The sequence below is a fragment of the Drosophila novamexicana genome, unplaced genomic scaffold (genome assembly GCF_003285875.2).
Source record: "Drosophila novamexicana strain 15010-1031.04,08,12 unplaced genomic scaffold, DnovRS2.1 tig00000387-arrow-pilon, whole genome shotgun sequence".
Taxonomy (NCBI): Eukaryota; Metazoa; Arthropoda; class Insecta; order Diptera; family Drosophilidae; genus Drosophila; species Drosophila novamexicana.
Genome location: NW_020824800.1, coordinates 1,157,799 through 1,183,085, shown reverse-complemented (window position 1 = coordinate 1,183,085; position 25,287 = coordinate 1,157,799). Strand labels below are relative to the sequence as shown.

The window sequence follows — 25,287 nt, the reverse complement described above, 5'->3', positions numbered from 1 at the left end:
AACCATTTGCAGCAGGCGCCATCGCTTTATTGCTGACTTTATGTTTAATGTTAACAAAGTGCGTACTTTGTTATAAGCTCCGAGAGGCTTACGATTAAGAGCGCAAGCGAAAAAATCTCCCAGTTAGTCCATTTTTCATGACATAAAAAGAAAACATAAATATACTCGTAACACCACAAATAAAAGAAGGCACACTTACGCCAACATCGTGCAATGAGGAAAACATATGGGTTCACAGATCATGCTTTCTCCCAAGCTCTCTGAGTGATCCTTAGAATATCACACCAAAATGTGTAACTATTTATAAGTACTAATTGCGGCTTGAGACATCAACTAGGGAACATGACCTGTTAGAGAGATAAGGATAAGGCTCTTCCAATGATTGAAAGTGCGAGAGACTGGAAGTGTTGCCCCTGTACAATTTACAGAGTACACTATTCACACTGTGCTTACAGCCAAACGCAACGCAAAATAGCTCTACAATCGTCTAGATATACTCAATTAACCTCAAATCCATATCCATATCCATCCATATTGATGTACACTCTACATTCCAAGCAGTTAATCGATATAAACATTTTTAAGTGGTATACATATTTATAAAGGTATTACGTATACGCAGTGTGTAGCGAGTTCCATAATTTAACAAGTGCAGTATATAAGAACTTAATGAATGCCTGTTTCGACTCAGCTATTGGGGAGGATAATACATATATACTCAATGGACTCTACCTGGAGCCAATAACTGAACCTCTTGGAAAAATTGTATTTTAGTAATCTTTGGGCAAAGAATATTGATTGCTTTAAGTAACCAACATTTTTCTATCTCAAGAGAATGAGTCTAAAGTAATTTCCACCAATAAAATGTTCATTATTTAGTAAATCTACCAATTTTAGAGGAAAACCAAAACTCTTGGTTTCAGTGACAGCAACAGCAGGCCAAAAAGTATTCTTCCCAGGAAAAACCACATGACGCACTCAACCTGTCAGCAAATAACAGCTCCTGTATCCCTTATAATGCGTATGTGTAAGTGTGTGAGTGTGGCCAGATTCGAAGGAAAAGAATCTTGGCTACATAACGTACTTACATATGTATATTATGCATGCAGCCCAAGCAATGGCCAAAAGAATATTCAAAGCATTTAGCAACTCATTGTCCCTTTCAACACCACCCAGAACAACAACAAACCCGAGGTATAAAAATGTTTTTCTGGCTCTCAAATTGTATAATTTAAGTTTGCACATAAAATCACACCGCAAAAATGGACATGACCCACAGCAGGGCGTAGAAGTGAACCTACAAGAAGACACACACACATATATGTTTGCAAGTTATACTTACGAGAACTTATGCTTTGCCACCAGGGATTCCGTCCACAACCAGGGCTGCAAAGTCAAGCAAAGTACATATACAGCGAAATTAAATAAGAGTACGTTGTAAGAAAGAGCTCCTTGCTAAAATTTGTTGCGTTAGATTACGATCAAAAAGCGACAGAGCAGGACCAAACCAAATAAATTTAGTCATGCTTTTAAGTTAGTACATGACATTGTATCTGATCAAGTATATGACAAGTCAAGTCCAAATTTATCTGCGGTTCACAGCACGAATGAATGGCCCTTAAAATCGGGTTCTAGTGTGAACAACTTTTCTGTTTTCCAAGATATCTAGCTCAAACTCGACATTTATAAGTTTTGCTATGCTGAATCTATATGAACTTATTAAGGTTGCATAATTATATTAAATAAATATTTAGTTCTTCCAGATATTATCAGCAAAATCTATATTTTTGAGCTTTAACATTTGCACATATCTGCAAAACCATAAGCAAGTGCATTAAATCGTCCGTGTTCTCAAGATAGCCGTACTCTCTTTTCATATATTCATTCGATTCGGATGTATTTTGACTTAAGGTTCAATTCGGATGTATTTCGGTTTGACTTAAGGTTCGATTCATAGTAATATTAAAAAAAATTTCAATTCCGGATTGCAGCTTTGTTATTGGCTATTATAAGTTATCTTAATAAATGGTTGCTTTTCCCTAAAACTTTAAATCTTAAACACTTTAACAGCATAGACCTGTATCCTACATAGACAACATGTTATAAGAAGCTGCTAAAACTGATGGCCGGCAGACCTTTCAAATTTGAATATATTAAAGCTTCGGAACAGGACGAGTTCACAAAAGGGAACAGGAAATACAAAATACAAAACTTGTCCACCATAAAAATACTATAAAGTTGTGAAAAGGCATAGATACAATATACAAGTTGCGGATACATGAGTATCTGCTGACCTAAGTGCGTGTTCGCATAAACTTTTATGAGTGTGTGGGCGCATTGTCAATCCGAAAACTTTAAGTATTCTTTAACCCTTGCCGTTGAGTACTGATGTCGAGTCATTGTCGTTGTTTTACCCAGGGTCTCATTTGTGAGGTTATGCACGCACCTTTCAACCAGAAGTTTTACAGATTTTATTTTAATTTTTTTTTCTTTTGTTTAACCTCTTTTAAGTGGGATACATTGGGCGGAAAGCAGTCTCAAGGCAACACACACACACACACACAAAGAGTGAGTTATATTGCTTCCACACGAAGCATTTCTAGGCGACAAATTGGTCTTCAAGCTGAACAAAAAGGTTTCCAAACTGTGCACAGTGCTGAGAGTGTAAATTGCATTGGGGGAACTCAACCGAACTGGGGGAGCATGCGGAGGCTTGGATACACACATGTACATATATATATGAGCTGCTGGTCTTGTAATAATGGCTATTGGTTTGCTTGTGGTGAGTGCTAGCTTGGGAGACATTTGCAGAACTATGTTCGTGTCTTAATTAGAATGCCAGCTCAGGTCCAGCTGACGACGCACGCCTCATAAATTATTTATACGCAATTGGCATCAAATTTAAATAATCAAATTTTCCGGAACCTGGACACACAATTAGCACAGCTCTTACGATTGCCGTTTACATAATCCAAAATTCGAAACTAGTCGTCAACACATCCTATGGCTTACACAAGTCATTATGTCCATATAAAATGGAAAAGCAATTTTACATAAATTATTGCCACACAGTCCAAGTTGCAATTGGAATGAACACACATCTGTGGCTTTGTTTTAAACACCTTTCAAGCTGTCACTTAGCCGATCAAGAAACAGTAAGCATTAGGAAATTGGTAATTCTAGGCTGAAAATGAAATTCATTTAACATTTTGAAATTGGACAAAACCTGAATCCAGGGCAGTCTGCGGAATGCGAAGACTAACTACCCTTTAGCACAGTAGTGCTTCAAAACTAAAGTTTATTTCGGATCGTTTTCGTATATCAGATGTATAATTAAGTGGTTTGATCATATATCACATATTTGGGCAACACTGACATCTTGTTAGTTTTAGCAAAATTCGGCTAGAGTTGTTTTTGAAACCGGGTCTCTGAACTTGTAGCGCAGCCGCCAAATGGCAAAGTTTGCAACCTCAACATGAATACTATATAACTTAAATTATGTAAGTGAAAATTATGATGGGGTGGAAAAGTGGGCGGTTGGTGTGCTCTTGCTTGGGCGGTCACACGTGGCGTATGAATAATTAAAATGTCAGCTAATTAAGCTGAGTAAAATGCATTAACTTGCTGCACTGCAACGATTTTGGCCAACATACATTTTGTTGGTTTTAATTAAAATGTTTTAAAAAATTGAATGTGCCAAAATGTTTGCAACAGCAAAGTGTGGCTTTAATTTTGAATGTAAACGTAGGGAAAATGATATTTCTTGGCACGTTTCAACATCATCTCATAGTCTTCTTCATTAAGTATATCCGGAAAATCCATTTCATCATCCAGATAGCTTGGATCCCACGATGGTATTTTAAATCCCCTCAACAAGAGCAGCATATTGAGCAACAATAGACTCAGCAATATATAAAACATTGCTTATATTTTGTCCCGAATATTTTGTAAATATTGTAATGGTCGCAGTTTTCCTATTTAAATTAAACCGCGTAAGCGATCCTAACAGCTTGCGTTTGTGTAACGACGCTATAGCGATCAGCTTTTGTCTGTCATGGTCAGCTGCGAATGAGTCAGCCGCTGCTATAAACCGCCTGCGTGCACGTTGGCAGCGCAGCTATCTTCCCTCTAATCCGGGAAAGAAAAAAGCTCTGAGACCCTATATAAGCCTGCAGGTCCCGGATATAACCCTTTTTTTTTTCAAAAGTTACTTTACCATCGAAGGTCTGGCTACGGCGGTGCGGACATAGCCCCACCAAAATATTAATCTAAAAGCAACAAGTTCGGGCATCAGTCGTTTAATTCGTTTAATTTAAATTCCAACTAAATTGAACCAAAAACAACAAAAAAATAAAAAGAAAAACCCTAAAAGTAACCGATTGGCGAAATAAATTTTTTTTGTTCATTTGATGATAACCTTTCGCTCCGCCACCCGGCCACCAGCACCTCACCGGCATATATTTCTTTGTGCCAAGATCTGGTCACAGTTTTAACCAGTTCTTGCTTGCCTGCCGAAAGTAATTTTTGGAGGAATAAATCTTGCCGCCGCCGTCTCTGACAGAAAAACCCACTTATTTTGAGGCAGCCGCCACGTGTGCCAATTGGACGGCACTGTAATTTCTTGGGACGGCAATGACATTTCTGCCCCCATTAAATAGACGTCAGCCTCAACGGCGGATCAGCTGCCATACCCTTGCTCATGCCAGCAAGGGCAGGCGCCGTTTCCACAGTTTGGAATCCGGAAGAGGCAGTAGCCTTCTGGGCCCCATTGACGCGCCGCTGATCAGAAGCCCAGATGACATCGCCAATTAAGTTGGCCGGAGCGTGCAGATGCATGAAAATTGCTGTTAAATGTTTTTAGTAAAAAAATTGTTAACTAAATCTTGTGAGAGACTTCCAAAAGTTTGTGAAAAGTGCATTTATTAGGCCCTCAAAAAAACCGCGTGCAAGTGCAGTGAAAAAGAAAAATTGACATCTATATACATAGCTTTATATATATAGAAAGGAATACTAGTATAAATCTATCCCCCTTCTTGTAGAGTCCAAAGTCATTTCAGAATTTTTTTTATATTTTTTTTCCCACTTATTTTCGGAGAGTATCTTCTTAGTACTCACAATTTAAAAACCCTCCTGTGCCATAATAAAATAATCAAAACAATTTAAAGCCCCACAGAAGACAAAAGAAAACAAATGAAAAAAAAATTAAATAAAATTTGCTGCAAACTCTCCGCTGGAAGGCCTTTCATCGAGGAATACATGTAAGTTTTTAACCTTTTGTTTTGAGTATATTTTCTTATTTTGGCACAGATAAGCACAGCCAAACTGACATGCGCACCTGCTGAGTTTTTTTTACTTTCTGTTTCACATTACGCTTTAGCTCCGATCAATATGTTTATGACCGTGTCAGTCTGGTGAATGCTTATCATCTTTGATTCTACCTACACCCCGCTCAATTACTAGCTGAAACAGAAGCAACCTAAAAGAAAAGATTTTTAACAGAATCAAATATATGTACACAAAGATGTATCATCGTATTCACCGATCAGCTGGTTGCGCTGCGCTCCGATTTGCCCATGCGCTTTGAGCTTAACCTTCTGTTGCCCATATTTTTTTCGACCATACAATTAACCATCAACTACAATTGTATTGACTCTATTATAATAACTTTTTTTTTTGCTTTTGCCGAATACACTTTAGTTCAATTTACGAATGTCATTTTTTTCTTACCTAGCTATATTCTATAATTATTAAAATGCACTTTAGCGAAATTTGGAGAGTTTCTTTTTGATCAATAAGAAAAAAAAAATATTAACTGAATAGTTTATAAAATGAATTATTTTTGAAGAATCTTTGAGACATTGTAAAAATATTAACGGACTAGTTTTAGTTACTGAATTATTGTTGAATCATTAATGCCACTTGTAATAAGATGCAGATTATCTAACGGAAGGATTCAGTTTCATTGAATAATGCTTTTGTTTATAATAAATATTAATTACGGATTTTGATTATGAATTGCTAAGTTTTCTTTCCTGGTGACATGGTGATATAATGTAGTAGAAGAATGTTTTTTTTGGGATCTTCAAAACCTTAAACGCTGAAGATCATGGTTGGGAGGGTATCGAACGCGAGAGTCAGCTTACATCCAAGACTTCGCCTCTTCGGAATATATATGCCCTAATGAAAGCTATCACCATTGTATTGGCACTTTAAGTGCTCGTTAAGTTATGCCTGTTTGAGATTTTGTTTCTGCGGAGTATCGGTCTCCAATTTAGATTCTGTAGGGATCCTAAAATAAAATTGTGTATGCAGGTCGAGACATGGCAAAAAGAACCCCCCCACCCGAAAGAGCTAGGGAACAAGAGGATCCCGCCCTGCCATGCTAACTCAACCACGAGGGGCCTCGGTGACTACTTCCCGAATTATTTTGTGAAGATTGGCTGCCAACCGCCGTCACCGTTGCTACCCGATATGTATTGCTAGAGTAGCTTCACCACAGTACTTGCTACATAAATTTTTGGCGCCCAATCATGGGGCCCGAGGTTGTCTATAAAAAAAAAAAAAAAATAAAAAAAAAAAAAAAAATGAGTCTTTATATTATTGTCCACGCACGCTGACGTCGATGTGACTGGTTTAGTCTATCTTCCGCATGCGCAGATACTGGTAGTATACAAGATAGTAATTAGGACTACGATGCTTACAATTCAGAGCTTGAATTATGCCGAGAATCTGACCTTACTATATTGTTGAGTGCCTATATATAAACACGACTATAGTTATTAACACCAGCTATACAATCGGTCCCATACATTTGCTCGTTTTCTTTCTTATAATTTTGGAGAAACAACAGATTAGGTTTGCTTAGGTAGAAATACTTTCAAATGCAATTTTAGAATACTGCATATTTTGCTAAGATATCAGTACTGATTGCTACTTGATAGCTTGTTGATGGTTAAGTAAATCTCAGTCTTCGTGGAGCCAAAAGTTATAAAGTTAGATTGAATGGTTTTGTATTAACGATACTATCAAAGATAGTTAGAATGTTGCCCGGAACTTGGCCATATGCTGCTTTGCATATCCTTGCCGAACATTTCTGATTAGATTAAAATGTTGAATATTACAAACCGCTTTCTATAGTAGTTTCAATAAACCAGATAAATTACCTACTTTCATTGAGGCGATTATATTTCGTAATTAAAAAAAAAAAAAAAAAAAAAAAAAAAAAAAAAAAAACAAATAACTTCTACTTTATTATATTACCAAACCAATGTCACGAATCAGGAAAATATGAATGAAGCATGTTGCCTTTACGCAGCCCACAAAATGTACAGCCGTCGTCAGAGACCGCTGATAACCACTGTGTTCTATGCCAGTTAGTAATGGACAATACACAGTCTTGCTATTGCACCCCTTGTAGGCATGTTTTCCACAAACTTTGCTTGGAAGGTTGGTTGGTAAACCATGCTAAATGTCCCAGTTGTAGTGCTGTGATTGATCCAGCCTCAATTAAATTAGTTGTTGGAGATTGCTCGCCGAGAGGAAAACAATCTGCCCCACCTCCACCTACTAACATAGGGAGAACGGTAACGCGCAGTCTAGCAAAATCTCTTAATCCTGGTCCGACCCAGAGTGGCGAGAATCCAACAGCAAGGTTATTAGATGTTAGTGATGTACCACAATCAGGACTCGACGCTAGCAATAGCACGAATCCACCTGAAATCGCTCCTGCACGACCAGCTCCTGGTGTAAGAAGAAGAGGAAGACCCACTCAGTCCAATTATACCCGCCAAAATCTGGGAGTGGACTATAGGATAATTCAGGAGATGATCGAACAATCAATTACTCGCGTTATGTCATCACTGCAAATACAAGCACCACCCTTTCCAAGAGTGTTGCCAACCCCGATCCAGGTGTCGCCTAGTAGTTCGTCATTCCGAAATGGGAAAATTGCTGACACCATGCAAAAATGGAATCTTCATTTTGATGGGTCTACCGAAGGATTAGGGGTAGAAGAATTTCTGTATAGAGTCAAAACATTGACTGATGAAACTTTGGACAGCGACTTTATGGGTCTCTGTAAGCACTTACATGTGCTATTTTTAGGCAAAGCCCGTGACTGGTACTGGCGGTACCACAAGCAGGTAGACCACATAGTCTGGACTGAATTTTGTACTGCACTTCGCCATCAGTACAAAGATTATCGGTCCGATTTTATGAGCAAAGAACTGGTAAGAGCTAGAAAGCAAAACCCTGGGGAATCATTTGTGTCGTTCCATGACGCTGTAGCGTCACTGATCGATAAATTTGCAATTAAAATTGACGAGGAGGAGTTAATCGAAATTTTAAAAAATAATTTATTACCCGAAACCCGACATAAACTGCTATACCAGCCAATAAGTTCAGTTGGCCATCTACGTAGATTGGTCCAAATGAACGAGAATTTAGTTCATGAGCTCAGTTGTCGCACTGATGGTATGAATAAATCCAGAACTATTGGCCGTCGCCAAGTATATGGACTAGAAGAGTCTTTTAATGAACCGGAGGTAGAAAATTCAGAAGATACAAACTTTGACATCGCAGCAATTCGTAGATGTCATACCAACTTTAAATGTTGGAACTGCGAAGAGCAAGGGCATCTGTGGGAAAATTGCCTTGCTGACCGCCGTATATTTTGTTACGGATGCGGGGCACCCAACATTTATAAGCCCCAGTGCCAAAACTGTATCCGTAAAGCTTCGGAAAACCAACAGAAGGGTGCATCCAGCAGCAGTCGGATGCCCCCAAAAATCTAATTAATTCCCATACGAACTTTGTAACTGTGGACCGAAGCAAAAGCTTGGTCCCTACACCGACTTTAAAGTCACATTCCAACAATTTAGAAATAGCTAAAACTATTAAATTACGATTTTTACCGTATCATGAACGGTTAGCTAATTATTTGCATGTCCGAAATAAGATTTTTTATGAAGAAAAACCCCGTATTTCTCAGCGTACGCAGCGCTTGAAAAATTATTATTCAAAAATCAAGCAACATAGCAAGCTTTTAGTTTCGACCGTTTTTTGCAATCCCACCGATATGCGCAGCTATGCCGAAGTGTCGTTTTTAACCTTTACCGAGCTTGGTCTATTGGATACAGGCGCGAATATTAGCTGCATAGGTTCTACGCTTGCGCAACAAGATTTTACCGTAATGCCGGAATTTAAGCCTATTAAATCGCATGTCAGAACAGCAGATGGCCATAGTCAGAAAGTCATCGGAATGCTTGAAGTTAAAATGCAGTATAAATCGGCTACCAAGTCCTTGAAACTGTATGTGATTCCTTCTATAAACCAAAATCTAATTTTGGGTCATGATTTTTGGAGAGCCTTTGAGCTCGCACCAAGCATTATAAATTCTGTAGAACTAAAATCAATGGAAAAAGAGCAGGAAACAGAGTCGATTGCATACCCTTTAGATAGCCAGCAAACGCAACAGCTGCACGTAGTAAAGCAGTTGTTCCCCAACGCTGTTGATAGATTAGGCCGCACAACATTGATCCAACACCGTATAGATATAGGAGACGCACGTCCAGTGAAACAAAGATTCTATCCTGTAAGTCCGGCCGTAGAAAAGTTGTTATATGCAGAAATTGATCGCATGTTGCAGCTTGGAGTTATTGAGCCGTCGGTAAGCGCCTGGAGCTCGCCTATGCGACTCGTCCTTAAGCCCAACAAGGTTCGCCTTTGTCTGGATGCTCGAAGACTGAATGACGCCACAAAAAAAGATGCTTATCCTTTGCCGAGCATCGATGGCATTTTTTCGCGGCTACCTAAGGCGAATATAATTTCCAAACTAGATTTGAAAGACGCCTATTGGCAAATAGAACTTTCCGAGGATTCAAAGCCTCTCACTGCTTTTACGGTCCCCGGAAGACCGCTATATCAGTTTAAGGTCATGCCCTTTGGCCTTTGTAACGCGCCTTCTACCATGTGTCGGTTAATGGACGAGATAATTCCTTCTGACCTGCGCTATTGCGTGTTTGGATATTTAGATGATCTGTGTATTGTGTCCGAAGATTTCAGTTCACATCTGGCGGTATTGGTTCGCATCGCTGAGCAGTTTAGAAAAGCCAACTTGACTTTAAATATTTCGAAAAGTCAATTCTGTGTAACAAGTATCAATTATCTTGGTTACGTGATTGGTAGCGGAGGTATTTGCACAGATCCGGAAAAAGTAGCTTGTATTGTAAATTGGCCGCCGCCAAAAAACTTGAAGCAAGTTCGAGGATTTCTAGGAGTTTGCGGTTGGTATCGTCGGTTTATATGCAACTTTTCCGATCTCACTTGCCCCATAACGGACGTATTATCGACAAAGAAAAAGTTTGAGTGGACCCCTGAAGCACAGACCGCAATGGACAACTTAAAAACAGTGCTAACATCCTCGCCGGTTTTAAAAAATGCTGACTTTAAGAAGAAATTTTTCTTACATTGTGACGCTAGTGATTTTGGCATTGGCGCCGTTTTAGTACAGATGTCTGAAGATAATGAAGAACAACCGATAGCTTTCATGTCAAAAAAATTAAACCGTGCGCAGCGAAACTATAGTGTTACCGAGCGTGAATGCCTAGCAGTCATATTAGCCATCGAAAAGTTCCGATGTTATTTGGAACTCCAGGAATTTGAAGTGGTTACCGACCATTCTAGTTTGCTATGGCTTATGCGCCAGCAAAATATATCGGGTAGACTGGCACGATGGGTTTTTAGACTGCAACAATTTAAATTTTCCGTCTCCCATCGGAAAGGCAAAGACCACATTGTTCCCGACGCTTTGTCTCGGTTGCCTGAGAAGGAAATCGCTCAATTAGACATGGGTCCTGTAATAGATCTTGAGTCCGATACATTTATGGACGCCAGCTATGTACAAATTAAAGACAAATTTTCCCAAAATTTTACTCAGTTTCCGGACATAAAAATAGTTGATAAGTTTTTGTATGTACGCACCGAACATTCGAGGGGAGACTCGTCACAAGAAAGTCCTTCGTGGAAACTATGGGTGCCTGATCGACTTAAAGTCGATGTGCTCAAACAAGCCCATGACAGCATAACGTCGTCTCACGCCGGCATGCAAAAAAACCATTGAGAGAATCCGCAGACATTTGTTCTGGCCAGGATTAGTTAAAGATGTACGTGAATACATACGAAATTGCGAGATATGTAAAGAAACTAAGGCTCCAAATTATACCCTTCGGCCACCTATGGGTGCTCACATCCCAACTTGCAGACCATTTCAAAGGCTTTATATTGACCTGCTTGGGCCATACCCTAGAAGCAAAAGCGGTCATGTGGGATTGTTAATAGTCTTAGATCACTTTAGCAAGTATCATTGGTTGCAGCCCCTGAAGAAATTCACCTCAGCTGTGATACAAAAATTTCTTCTTGAACAAATTTTCCATTGTTTTGGTGTGCCACAAACTATAATAAGTGACAACGGCACCCAGTTCAAAGCTCGTGAGTTCAATGCCTTCTTAGCCGAACTTGGCATTAAACATCTGTATACAGCTCTATATTCACCGCAGAGCAATGCTGCAGAACGAGTTAACCGCTCAATACTCGCCGCCATTCGCTCGTATTTAAAACAGGATCAGACCCATTGGGATGAACATATTACAGGGATTTCATGCTCCTTAAGGTCTGCTCTGCACCAATCGATTGGGTGTTCTCCATACCGTGCCCTATTCGGGGTGGATATGATCACTCATGGTACCGATTACAAATTATTGAAGGAGTTGTCCTTATTGGAAGAACCGCAGGCCCCCCTGTTGCGGTCTGACCATTTGGCATTGCTAAGGACAGATATTCAGAAAAACATCAGGAAAGCCTATGAGCGCAATGCGGCTCAATATAATTTACGCAGCAAGCCTGTTTCTTTTCGTGAAGGACAGGAGGTGTTCTGTCGAAATTTTGCGCTTAGTAAATTCTCACACAATTTTAATGCTAAACTGGCTCCCCAGTTTATTAAATGCCGTGTCAAAAAGAAACTCGGAAATTGTTTTTATTCCCTTGAAAATCAGCAAGGAAAAGAAATTGGTACTTTTCATGCCAAGGACATTAGAGTCTAATTCCCGCTAATATACCCGTCTAACGGTAGGATATTATCGGGTGGTGTAATGGTCGCAGTTTTCCTATTTAAATTAAACCGCGTAAGCGATCCTAACAGCTTGCGTTTGTGTAACGACGCTATAGCGATCAGCTTTTGTCTGTCATGGTCAGCTGCGAATGAGTCAGCCGCTGCTATAAACCGCCTGCGTGCACGTTGGCAGCGCAGCTATCTTCCCTCTAATCCGGGAAAGAAAAAAGCTCTGAGACCCTATATAAGCCTGCAGGTCCCGGATATAACCCTTTTTTTTTTCAAAAGTTACTTTACCATCGAAGGTCTGGCTACGGCGGTGCGGACATAGCCCCACCAAAATATTAATCTAAAAGCAACAAGTTCGGGCATCAGTCGTTTAATTCGTTTAATTTAAATTCCAACTAAATTGAACCAAAAACAACAAAAAAATAAAAAGAAAAACCCTAAAAGTAACCGATTGGCGAAATAAATTTTTTTTGTTCATTTGATGATAACCTTTCGCTCCGCCACCCGGCCACCAGCACCTCACCGGCATATATTTCTTTGTGCCAAGATCTGGTCACAGTTTTAACCAGTTCTTGCTTGCCTGCCGAAAGTAATTTTTGGAGGAATAAATCTTGCCGCCGCCGTCTCTGACAGAAAAACCCACTTATTTTGAGGCAGCCGCCACGTGTGCCAATTGGACGGCACTGTAATTTCTTGGGACGGCAATGACATTTCTGCCCCCATTAAATAGACGTCAGCCTCAACGGCGGATCAGCTGCCATACCCTTGCTCATGCCAGCAAGGGCAGGCGCCGTTTCCACAGTTTGGAATCCGGAAGAGGCAGTAGCCTTCTGGGCCCCATTGACGCGCCGCTGATCAGAAGCCCAGATGACATCGCCAATTAAGTTGGCCGGAGCGTGCAGATGCATGAAAATTGCTGTTAAATGTTTTTAGTAAAAAAATTGTTAACTAAATCTTGTGAGAGACTTCCAAAAGTTTGTGAAAAGTGCATTTATTAGGCCCTCAAAAAAACCGCGTGCAAGTGCAGTGAAAAAGAAAAATTGACATCTATATACATAGCTTTATATATATAGAAAGGAATACTAGTATAAATCTATCCCCCTTCTTGTAGAGTCCAAAGTCATTTCAGAATTTTTTTTATATTTTTTTTCCCACTTATTTTCGGAGAGTATCTTCTTAGTACTCACAATTTAAAAACCCTCCTGTGCCATAATAAAATAATCAAAACAATTTAAAGCCCCACAGAAGACAAAAGAAAACAAATGAAAAAAAAAATTAAATAAAATTTGCTGCAAACTCTCCGCTGGAAGGCCTTTCATCGAGGAATACATGTAAGTTTTTAACCTTTTGTTTTGAGTATATTTTCTTATTTTGGCACAGATAAGCACAGCCAAACTGACATGCGCACCTGCTGAGTTTTTTTTACTTTCTGTTTCACATTACGCTTTAGCTCCGATCAATATGTTTATGACCGTGTCAGTCTGGTGAATGCTTATCATCTTTGATTCTACCTACACCCCGCTCAATTACTAGCTGAAACAGAAGCAACCTAAAAGAAAAGATTTTTAACAGAATCAAATATATGTACACAAAGATGTATCATCGTATTCACCGATCAGCTGGTTGCGCTGCGCTCCGATTTGCCCATGCGCTTTGAGCTTAACCTTCTGTTGCCCATATTTTTTTCGACCATACAATTAACCATCAACTACAATTGTATTGACTCTATTATAATAACTTTTTTTTTTGCTTTTGCCGAATACACTTTAGTTCAATTTACGAATGTCATTTTTTTCTTACCTAGCTATATTCTATAATTATTAAAATGCACTTTAGCGAAATTTGGAGAGTTTCTTTTTGATCAATAAGAAAAAAAAAATATTAACTGAATAGTTTATAAAATGAATTATTTTTGAAGAATCTTTGAGACATTGTAAAAATATTAACGGACTAGTTTTAGTTACTGAATTATTGTTGAATCATTAATGCCACTTGTAATAAGATGCAGATTATCTAACGGAAGGATTCAGTTTCATTGAATAATGCTTTTGTTTATAATAAATATTAATTACGGATTTTGATTATGAATTGCTAAGTTTTCTTTCCTGGTGACATGGTGATATAATGTAGTAGAAGAATGTTTTTTTTGGGATCTTCAAAACCTTAAACGCTGAAGATCATGGTTGGGAGGGTATCGAACGCGAGAGTCAGCTTACATCCAAGACTTCGCCTCTTCGGAATATATATGCCCTAATGAAAGCTATCACCATTGTATTGGCACTTTAAGTGCTCGTTAAGTTATGCCTGTTTGAGATTTTGTTTCTGCGGAGTATCGGTCTCCAATTTAGATTCTGTAGGGATCCTAAAATAAAATTGTGTATGCAGGTCGAGACATGGCAAAAAGAACCCCCCCACCCGAAAGAGCTAGGGAACAAGAGGATCCCGCCCTGCCATGCTAACTCAACCACGAGGGGCCTCGGTGACTACTTCCCGAATTATTTTGTGAAGATTGGCTGCCAACCGCCGTCACCGTTGCTACCCGATATGTATTGCTAGAGTAGCTTCACCACAGTACTTGCTACAATATTTTGTAGTTTTGAGATTTTAATAGAAGATGTTTTGATTGTTTTGTGATTTGTTCTAGAAACAATATTGAGAGACTTATATATTGAAACTATCGTATTTTCATAGTAAAAATAATGGCGAGATATAAATATAAGAGGAATGCGAAATGAAATGAAATTATATTTACATTTATCCATGTTAGTATTAAGGCAACTTTCTTAACAATATTTCACAGCTAGGCTACTCTTGTCGCTTATTCACATAATAGGATTAATGTTAATGATACACCTCAGTTGTTCTCTCTTCCTCGCGAGGAGCATCCGCCAGCGCTTGCCTGGTTCCCATAGCATAGGGCTTTTTATCATAGGTTTTTACATAGAACGTTCCATTCTTGGGATCTGACGGCTCGCCACCCATACGGAATTCCCCTTCATTGTCTAAAAGCACCCACGTCTTTTTGGATATGCGCTCGCAGCGAATGCCCCAGAAACCCTTAGTGCTATTGATGGACTCGGCAAAGTAGTCATGGGCACGCTTATGGGAACAGCCGTACATATAGCACTTCTTTTGATCCTTGCCATAGTTTGGATAGAAGGTCGCATGGCCAACGGGCTCCTCGAAGCCCAATCCGATGCTCGTCTGTATTGACTCCACATAGTGGGCATCACTTGCATCGATGCGATACTCATCGCTCTGCTCACGAAACTTGGGACCCGCCGGATCCAAAGCATAGATCGTATTGAAGCGAAAGGGTCTGATCTGTTTGCCCGCACTGCCCGCAATCTGTGCACCCAGGGAGTGCCCAATAAGATAGACATCGTCAAACTGCAGACTGGCACGCATATGGAGAAAACGCACAAACTCGGCTAGCAAAAAGCCCAGATCCTCGACCATATCGGCAACACCAAAGTAGTTTACATTTGAGGATATCTTGCTCCAATCGCAAACAATTATATTAAAATCCTCATAACGAGGCGCGTCCGTATGGGGCTCACTCTTTGCGTCATCATTATTATTTTGTGTGTTGGACTTGGGCTTAGTCAAACTCAGATACGCGCTCTTCACATCCCGATTCAATGAACCCTTGCCTTGACTCATCCAGCCATGTATGATAATTCTGTAATATTAAAATTTGATTAGTAAACCTGATATTTATCACACAATTGTTGCAACAATAACTAAGCCTGCAACCTTAAAAGAGATATTATTAAATAGTGTATATGAATAAATACTAGCTTATAGACTTCCAAGCTCATATCAGGCTTATCAATTATTAAATTTAATTCAGATTTCCGACAAATTCTAAGAAACTAAAGCTGAACTTAACCAGTAAAATAAAATGTTATATAAGCATTTTATCTCTATTCTGTCAATATTTATTTTTGAGTTTTCAATTGCCAGCAAATTTGCATGCAGCATTTTTGCAGACAACAATAAACACATTTATATTTTATTCAAGGTATTTCAACTTCAGACCAACTGTGAATGACTCACTGATAAGCGGCCGAAACCGAAATGAAAGCACGCCAAAAACACGTAGCACTCCGCTGCTAAGTAAGTATTCGACATTAGAATACCCTGTAGCAAGATATAGGTATAAGCCAGAAATATTTAATGTTCAAAAAAACCTTTATATAAAAAATATGTATAAAATGAATAGTAAAATCAGATATTCACGCCAAAAGTTGTTTAGCCCAGGCTCCGTACACCCGTCCACACAGATTAACTGACCTCATTAATTATACAAAAATTACTACATCGAATTGACTTCAAAAAAAGCAAGAGTATTAAATTTTCAATACTTCGTCACATCTGTAGCTATTTATATGGATTGCTACTTATTATTATTTGTGTGTGTTTGTCAAAAATTCAATCTACCCGTTTACCATGATCTAAATAGAGAGCATTAAATACTGATAAAACAACAAAACCAGTTTTCACATGTGAATAACAAAATTCAACAAGTTAAAGAGGTCCCGACTATGATATACCCTGAATCTAACGTTAGGGAGCTGTTAGAACCTTGATAAACTTCAATACACGCAAAAAAAATTTACAATAACAAATGCTTTTATGATAAACTGCGGTGTTTATGCGATATTTATTTTTACTGCTTAATTTTGAAATATATGTTTATAAATATTCTAAAATTTCAAAAGATTTATCGAGAATATATATTTTTAAAAATTTCAAAGCGTCAGCGGACAGACAGACACAAAAGGCTAGATCAACAAATAGATCAAAAAGTAAATATACCTTATGGAATCGAAGATGCTTTATTCTGCCTATTCCATACCCTTACACAAAACCATTATAGCCATTTTCAATGGGCTAGGGTATAAAAACAATTAATTAGAAACTTACTCAAATTTTTGCACCAGGCGAAACTGCAGCTGATCAAAATGATGCAAAAAATGTATATTTAGAATGAGAAAGTAAATGTGGGCTAACAATAGATACACACATGCAAGTTACGGACCAATACATACATACGTTAAATTTGCAAGTGGTGTATAGTATTTACATTGAAAATTCCCATTACTGTACCAGATATGCACATTTGTGTTTCCCAATCTCTTATCAGCCAATGCAATGGCTTTGGGAATAAACCCGATTAAGGAACTTACCTAGTGGGATGACGTGCATCGAAACCGGAACGCTCCAAGGTCTCATCATCATTGGGGAACAGTTCTTTACCGCAATCGGGAAAGTCCCTTTTGAATAGAAAGAACTGCATTTTGACACGAGCGCTGCTCGTAAAGGGTACCAAATGCTTGAAGAACTTCTTCCAAAATGGATAATCCAAATACTTGTTGGACTTTGTTAACTTGTGATCGCAATGGTTTAGCTCGCTCAGATTTTCTGAGGCAACTTCAGTTGAAGGTGACGCTAATATTTATTGCAAATAAAAAAATATGTTATCTATATATATTGAATATATTTTATTTGACAGCTGACCTACCTATCACTAGACTAATAGCGCTTATAGCTATTAATATTATCGGTACCAAGTGCATGACTGTATCTTCTTCTTCCAAGCCCTCGAGCAGTTGTAGAGTTTATGCGTAAGTTCGCGTTCGTACGTTGCCCCAAAGATCGCGTTCGCCTCAAACGCACACTGAGTCAGACGCCAATTTAACAGCTCCGTACCGCTCAATGGTGCGTGCTCAACTAACGACTGACTGGCTGATCGGTTCCGGGCGCTCGAAACTCAAATTTACACTTCCAACTAGAGATGGGTGCGGGTACCTCAGTTTTGAGCCGGGAATCAGCACGAAGCAGTGTCAAAAAATTAAACAACACTTTATACGGTATATATACTTTTCGAATTACATTATTCAAACTAAAGAATTTACTGATACTTTTCAAGGCGCGATCAAATAGACGTCGTGCCGTTCATTTATGTGCACGAACACAGTCCGATCAAAAAATCTCCTGTTTTATGAGTCACGAAAACAAAACACGGCCCGCTACCATCTCTATTCCAAGCAAATATTCTTCGAGTGGCGACTTCGTGTCTACACTCTCTCCCTCATCTCTAGAGATAACAAACGACGCATGAAAAGAGCGAGCGAGCGCCGGTCATAAAAAAAAGGCGTTGATTATTTAATTGGTATCAAAATAAACAACTGTTTAATGGAACTCACTTACTCTTCCGCCTAGTGTCGCCGAGTGTGGGTGGGAGCAAGGGGGGTTGAGAGCCCATTTTCGAATACTAATTAAATACATGTACTTATCTTGTAGTTGAACTTGAATTACGATTATAAATCAGCGATAGATTGCCCCGGCGTGAGCGCTTGTTTTTACATTGAAGCAAAATAAGGCTACATATCTTCCTATTAGAGTAATATTACTTGTTAGATATTCTATATGAGCTGGGCTTAGCGAATCGGAAGATACGTTTCCCTAAAATCGTTTCCTTTTTAGACATATTTATTTTAAGGCGTAATTCAGATATATAGATTGAATCAGTAAAGGATTAATTTTGAGTATTTTTCAGGCTCAAAACTCTTCAACCCTAACATTACAAACTATTTTCACTTTTCCCAGTCGATACTTAATGATTTAGAGTTTCACTTGCCTATAAATATATTCTAAACATGAATTAGCTCGTAGTAATTAAGGCTCTACGACCATAAATTCAAAAGTTTGACAACTTTTTCCATTTGTACGCTCGAGGATAACAAATAAGTCCAGAACTCGTAGCAGCGCTCTGTTATCGGCTAATTGCTCAGCTCAAATTAAATTTGTAGCACACCTTATTATGGAGACTAAGGCGAATAATTTATTTATGAAAGACCAAATGAAGCGACAAATTTCAGGCACTTAGCAAGTCAATCGCTCAGGCAGCCGGAGAAATGCGGCCAGGACGAGCTGCCAACTGGTGGGCGTGGCAAGTTTTCAGCACTTTGGTCACGGACACATAAATGGCACACACCTGGCGAACGTGAGGCGGCATTTCAATTATGCAAATTTCGTGAGGCTCGTTGATTAGAAAATCCGCAAAAACCCTTAAGCGTCGGCAGGGGACCTGGAACCATGAGGACCTCTAGCTCCGACACTTTCTCAAGCTTCGGGCGTCAATCAATATGCCAAAAACGGGCTAGTTTGAGGCTGGTTGTGGGCGCCAACCACGCCCACGCTAATTAATTGGCAAAACCACCAATTAGACTACACAAATTAATTGGCAGGCCCGCGGCAGCCTATACGTTGCGCTCTTCTGCCTCAGCTTGCTCAAAGGACACTTATTGAGCATTTCGAATCTCGGCACCCAACTGGAAGTCCCTCTTGAAACCTCTTTCTGCGAATTAAAATATTTGGTTCGTACCCAAAAATTTACTGCACTTTTGCGCATTTTACTCTTAACTTTGTTCGCTTGAGTGTCACCAAACTTTTTGCGCAGTTCCTTTGTGCCATTGACAAGGACGCAAGGGGACGGCGGCAGCAGGACGGGAATTAACTGGGAAAACTGCCACTCCAGGCAGCGAACAGCTTTGGGGCTTACTTACCCCCAAAAGTCGTTTGTCATTAAAGTCGTTTGTCATTAAAGCATTCTCTGTTTGCCACGTGACCTGTTTGGGGTCGCAGCTAAAGTAGAGATTGAAGCTACACAGGTAACCATGTTTTGCATATCTCTTTTATTTCACCTTACATAGTTAATTGCCTTAGAGCTGCGGTGATGATGATATATCCCTGATAAATAATACGCAAATTAAACCAATTCACAAAATAAATGCACAATATTAAAATAATTAAATAAAGAATTCGTTAGTCGGCAATGTCCGACAATTAGTCCAAAGGAAACAAGCAAAAATGCTCTAGTCGGATGTGTCCACTAGGGCATACCCTATATCTTCCTAAATCATTAATAAAAAATATATGAAAATAAAAGATAGTTGATCTGTATCTACTATTCTAGATGCTTAATGCCTAACTTGGTGACTTTCTCAAAACAAGGCCAAGCTATCGACTATAGGAAAACAAGTTCTTACCGCGCCGGAACTAGGGAGACCTATGTACAAAATATCAAGTCTTCATATATATACGGATAGACAGAAACATGGCTAGATCGATTATACATACATTATACGCACATTTATTGTATACTTTTCCTTAACCGCATTCAGTGGGAAATGCATTGTTGAATAACTGCAGCGTTTGTAGTCTGAGCCTTATGAAAGTTTCAGGGAAAGGTAAGTGTTTTTAAGAAGCAGGTTCAATCGCAATCTTTTAGCTTTGCAATTTTTGAAAAGCTACCAAAATGTTATGTTCTGACATTACAAATTCTAATACACTTTATGGCGTGGTATATGTCTTCATCATGCATAACATATTTCGCAATAAAACTAAAACACCCTTTGCAATATTAATAAATTGGAAACAATTAGGAAACCAATTAAAGGTCAAAATAATGCTGTCACTACACTCTTTATACGTTTGTTTACTTCAAATATAGAATCCTATAAAAATCTATAAGCATACAGCTGATAATTTACTACTTATATTATTGCTATGCATTTCTCAATGCTAAATGTTAAATTCATTTATGAATTGTTTCCTGTGGTATTATACTCAAAATTGTTTTGTTTTATATTTTAAGCTATTTTTCTACACATTTATTTATAGAACTCCAATTCGCATATTGCAAGGCCTTCTGCACAGTTTGTAAATATTTTACCTTTTAAATAATTTACAACATTTCCTCCAAAATTAAAATACATTTTCCATAATGTGAAGCAGCCGATAGAAGCAGCACTTCCGGCTAGGGAACTCTCATGCGTTTTATATAGAGCTTTAAAAATGAATTTAAGCTGATTGGACAATAAATCTACCTATAACCTGGGATCCACGATAATAGGAATAATACAGATACATGCAACACACTCCCACATATCTACTTTGTCTTCAGAGCAAAAGGCTTACTTATCGCTAAAATGAGCGCAGCCGTCTTTGAAAATGAAATAGATCATTGTAATATTGCAGAAATTCTTTTACACTTCAAACAATTCTTAACCATTTTGCTGGCCGCCTTTTCGTCCTTTTGCAGTTTTGGTCAGCGTTTAAACTTTTTTCGAGCCGCCCAATGGGCGGCGGGCCTCTACGCCAAAGTTGCGCATTGAACCGAAAACTGTAAATCCGTAACTAACATTTTTAAGCATAACAAAGTGCGACGGGATTGTGCGAATAAATCTTAAGGGCGCTTTTTGGTTTAGTCAGCCATTGCACTGGGCGCTTATTATAAACTTTGTTGGCGAAGGGGTAGGCCAGACGTTGGGTCCTTGTGTTTTCCGGTTACGGTGGGCCAACGATGACTTCAACTTTTCTTATTGACTTAATGCAGTTGGCAAGTGCACAGTCGAAGTGTTGGCTGTAGATTTCAGACCAGAACCGTGTACTAGCTTGGGTACAAAGAAAAAGACACGAAAACTTTTCACATTGTCAAGGGAATAGCCTGCTCACAAATAAGTTGCTCAATTAATGTTGCGATTAGCAAAAAAAAAAAACAAGTAAGAGTGTTCTATTCTGACCCGACCAAGAATATTCCCCTGAAGAGTTGGCGCCTATCTTTTGTTACAATAGAGCAACCTTTCTTCTAGATATGCACCCGCAAAGCACGATATACTAACACACACAGGCTCAGTTCTTGCAGCGCAACTTACTCTTAGATTTAGATCTGATATTTGTTGAATTGACAGTGTGAAAACTTAAATAAATAAAAAGCCCAATACTATGCCTTGAAAATAACGTTTTAACCACCTTTATGCACCTCTGTGGGTTGAGTTTCCAGCCTTGATTTGTCATATACTTTAAAAAAATACAATAATTAAATTCTTGAATATCCCATCCCAAATTGGCATCTACCACATATGTTTAGATAAATGAAAAGCTCGCAACTTGTAGGATTTTCCTTTAAAGTATTTTAGTTTGAACCAAACAATTTTTTAACAATTGTAGCCTTGGGCTTAATGCAATATAGCGTACAAAATAATCTAGCAGACTCAGTCTTGAAGCCAATCGAGGAAATTAGCCTAACTTATATTGCATTGACTGGAATAACTTAGCACAGAAGTCATTGGGCTCCAACCAGTTGTAGTTTCATAAGGCTACTGCTTTGCAGGCTTCTGTCAAGTTTTTGGGCAAATGCCAGAAGCATTTGAGTCGATCAGTTGAATACTCTTTAATTCATTATACGCATACACAACTTTGATTTACAACTCTCTATTTGAATTCTAATAAAAACTAACTTAAAACGTCTTAAATTTATATCGAAAATTTTAGTTTTATTTTTTTTTTTAATTTCATAATTATTTTCGCTGGTGGAGATGTGGACATGGACATAGACATGCCATTGAGTGGTAAACTGGCAATTGTTGCAGCCACAGCCGGTACCTTCTTTGCTTTGGGTGCCTACTATCAGCACCACCATGTGATCCGCAATATTAAGAAACTGGAACAGCAAAATCCACATGCCTATTTCATTCGACGAAAGCTCTACGCACTGGTAAGATGCCCACTTGCCTGTTTGTACGATAGCACCCTGCTGAACACAGGTGTACATCCATTTCAGTTGGATATCTTTAACGTGAGAGCGATCAGCGAATGCTATGAAGAGATCGCGGACAACAATTCGCACAAGATGGGCGCCGTTATGAAGTACGGATTCCCGAGCATGAACGAGATAAACCTAAATGAGACCTTCAACTTTGTGACCTCGTTCGATCGCCGTAACTCGGCCATTCAGTGGATGTGCGAGCGCGTCGACCAATCCAGCTATACAAATGCCATGGCACAAGAGTATCATAGCCTCTCAGTGCGCCGTAGGCCATTCGGAACGCCGCCAAGCATCTATCAGCAGTCGGAGGCAGCGCGTGTTTTTTTCATGTCGAACATAAAACCATTTTTGAGTCGGGGCTTTAACTCTGGCGTCTGGGATCGACTGCTGCACTATGTGCATGATATGGCCCAAAATCATGGCGTTGTATTTGTGTACACTGGATCCATTTATCTGCCACGCGAAATGAAGAGCAACAACTGGTACCTGGAATTTCAGCCGGAGGACAATACGATTGTCGCCATACCGACGCATTTCTTTAAGATCATCATCATCGATCCGAAGCACATCAATAGCACACCCTATGCGGAAGCTTATGTGGTGCCCAACGTGGCCATCCATGATAACACCGAGCTACGCAGTCTACTCTGTGATGTGCGCGACATCGAGAATGCGACGGGATTGAAATTCTTTGAGGGTCTCGATCGCAACTTTGTCAACACCCAAGTGCCTTCTCCTCAGGGACTCGAAAATTCTCTATCTCAAATAAGTAATTAGCTGTAATAATTGTTAAAGTTGCTTAGTTAAACAGCTGTTAGCATTGCCTGAACGCGATATCAATTATGTTCCCAATCCAAGTAATTTGCGCAAGCCATCAAAATTTCACAACTTATGTTTCATACAGTTCTCATCATTTTCGTTAGTTCATATTATCTAATACTTAAACTAAGGCTTTTCGAAAATGATTCCATATTTTGGATAAATAAATATTTCAGATTGAAATGTTAGAAAATAAAACAAAAAGAAAATAGTTAATTCCGAAGAGGCAATACGTAATGTTTTTATTTACACTTAAAAAAAATGTAACACCAACACCTGTAAATGACAAACAGCCAATAAAAACATGAAATAAATAATGAAAAATAATTTTGAAATGTCTTTATTTACTCTGGTTAAATTAAACAGTTGCATAAGAATTGAGAACAAGCGATAACGCTGTAGTTGAGAGGGCTCAACTACGCGATTTGGAATCTCCAGATTATCAGTTTAAAATGAAAACATATTAACTGCGAGCGTACTACTAATGCATACATGCATATGAGCATACATATACGTATATATAAACGTACTCCTGCGGAAGTATGGCGTTTTAGGACCAGCGAAGTTATATCGTTTTAAAGCGACATTCTGTCGAGATGCGGACAATGGCGCAATTATATCATATTGAAAACGACATAACTCCGAGTCGATAAAGATTCGCCGTTGATCATGGCGAGATTATGTCGTTTTCAAACGTCATATCTCCGCGCGGAATTATATCGTTTTGAAACGACATATCACCGCCGCTCTAAAAACGAAAATCAGACTGTTTAGCCCGAGAGTTTTTTTCTAACGACATAATCTCCCATGATCTCCGCGGGAGATATGTCGTTTTAAACGACATAATCTCCCATGATCTCCGCGGGAGATATGTCGTTTTGAACGACATAATCTCCCATGATCTCCGCGGGAGATATGTCGTTTTGAACGACATAATCTCCCATGATCTCCGCGGGAGATATGTCGTTTTGAACGACATAATCTCCCATGATCTCCGCGGGAGATATGTCGTTTTGAACGACATAATCTCCCATGATCTCCGCGGGAGATATGTCGTTTTGAACGACATAATCTCCCATGATCTCCGCGGGAGATATGTCGTTTTGAACGACATAATCTCCCATGATCTCCGCGGGAGATATGTCGTTTTGAACGACATATCTCCATCGCTCTAAAAACGAAAATCAGACGTTTTTCTCTTTCGAATTACTCTTTCGAATTACTCACATCAACTGCCCAAAAAATTCCTCAAAAAATAAATTCCGAACTTATTTATTTTTCAATATATTTATTTTGTTTCATAACATCGTATTTTCAATGCTTAATTATTATTTATATAGTTATTTAAAAAAAATATTTCTTACAGCATTTGAATATTTCGTTTTTATTTTATGTATCTTAGTGAGTATTCTCCGGCGTTGCCAAAAGTAAGCTTTGTCGGTCTTTGCCAGCTTTTTTCCTTCTGTCCTCCCTTTTGTCAAGTTGTGGCTGTATTTACCTGAAATAAATAATATTGTATATATTAAAAAAAGTCGTATTTGGTCGAGATACTCAAAAAACATCATCAAAAAGGTGTACTTTACAAACAAATCGGTTTTTGGCCAACAACTTTTTTGAACCGACCGATTTGTAATTTGTTCGAATGCCATTTAATAGTAGGGATCCGTACGAATCAAAAAAGGTATAACATTTAAAAATCAGACAATATATACCCGAGATATTCACAAAAAATCAT

At 38.8% G+C, this 25,287-nt stretch overlaps 3 protein-coding genes across 3 annotated transcripts in view; 2 read left to right on the top strand and 1 right to left on the bottom strand.

Annotated features, from left to right (window-relative positions):
• The window catches only part of LOC115760135 (vesicle-associated membrane protein-associated protein A), a 73,706-nt gene extending 57,504 nt beyond the window's left edge, over positions 1-16,202 (top strand). The window contains exon 3 of the transcript XR_004017577.1: positions 16,140-16,202. The gene's annotated coding sequence lies outside the window, so the exon portion shown is untranslated. The remainder of the gene's footprint in view (positions 1-16,139) is intronic.
• LOC115760134 (phospholipase A1 2) lies at positions 14,747-17,835 on the bottom strand. The gene is made up of 3 exons (XM_030701334.1): positions 17,643-17,835; positions 17,308-17,569; positions 14,747-15,797 (listed from the first exon to the last, which is right to left on the bottom strand). The coding sequence occupies exons 1-3, from the start codon at positions 17,695-17,697 to the stop codon at positions 14,957-14,959; spliced, it is 1,158 nt and encodes a 385-aa protein (XP_030557194.1). The 5' UTR covers positions 17,698-17,835; the 3' UTR covers positions 14,747-14,956.
• Positions 17,836-22,405: 4,570 nt separating this feature from the next.
• LOC115760220 (nuclease C1) lies at positions 22,406-23,879 on the top strand. Its single transcript, XM_030701473.1, has 2 exons — positions 22,406-22,682; positions 22,749-23,879. The coding sequence occupies exons 1-2, from the start codon at positions 22,512-22,514 to the stop codon at positions 23,508-23,510; spliced, it is 933 nt and encodes a 310-aa protein (XP_030557333.1). The 5' UTR covers positions 22,406-22,511; the 3' UTR covers positions 23,511-23,879.
• The last annotated feature ends 1,408 nt before the right edge of the window (positions 23,880-25,287 follow it).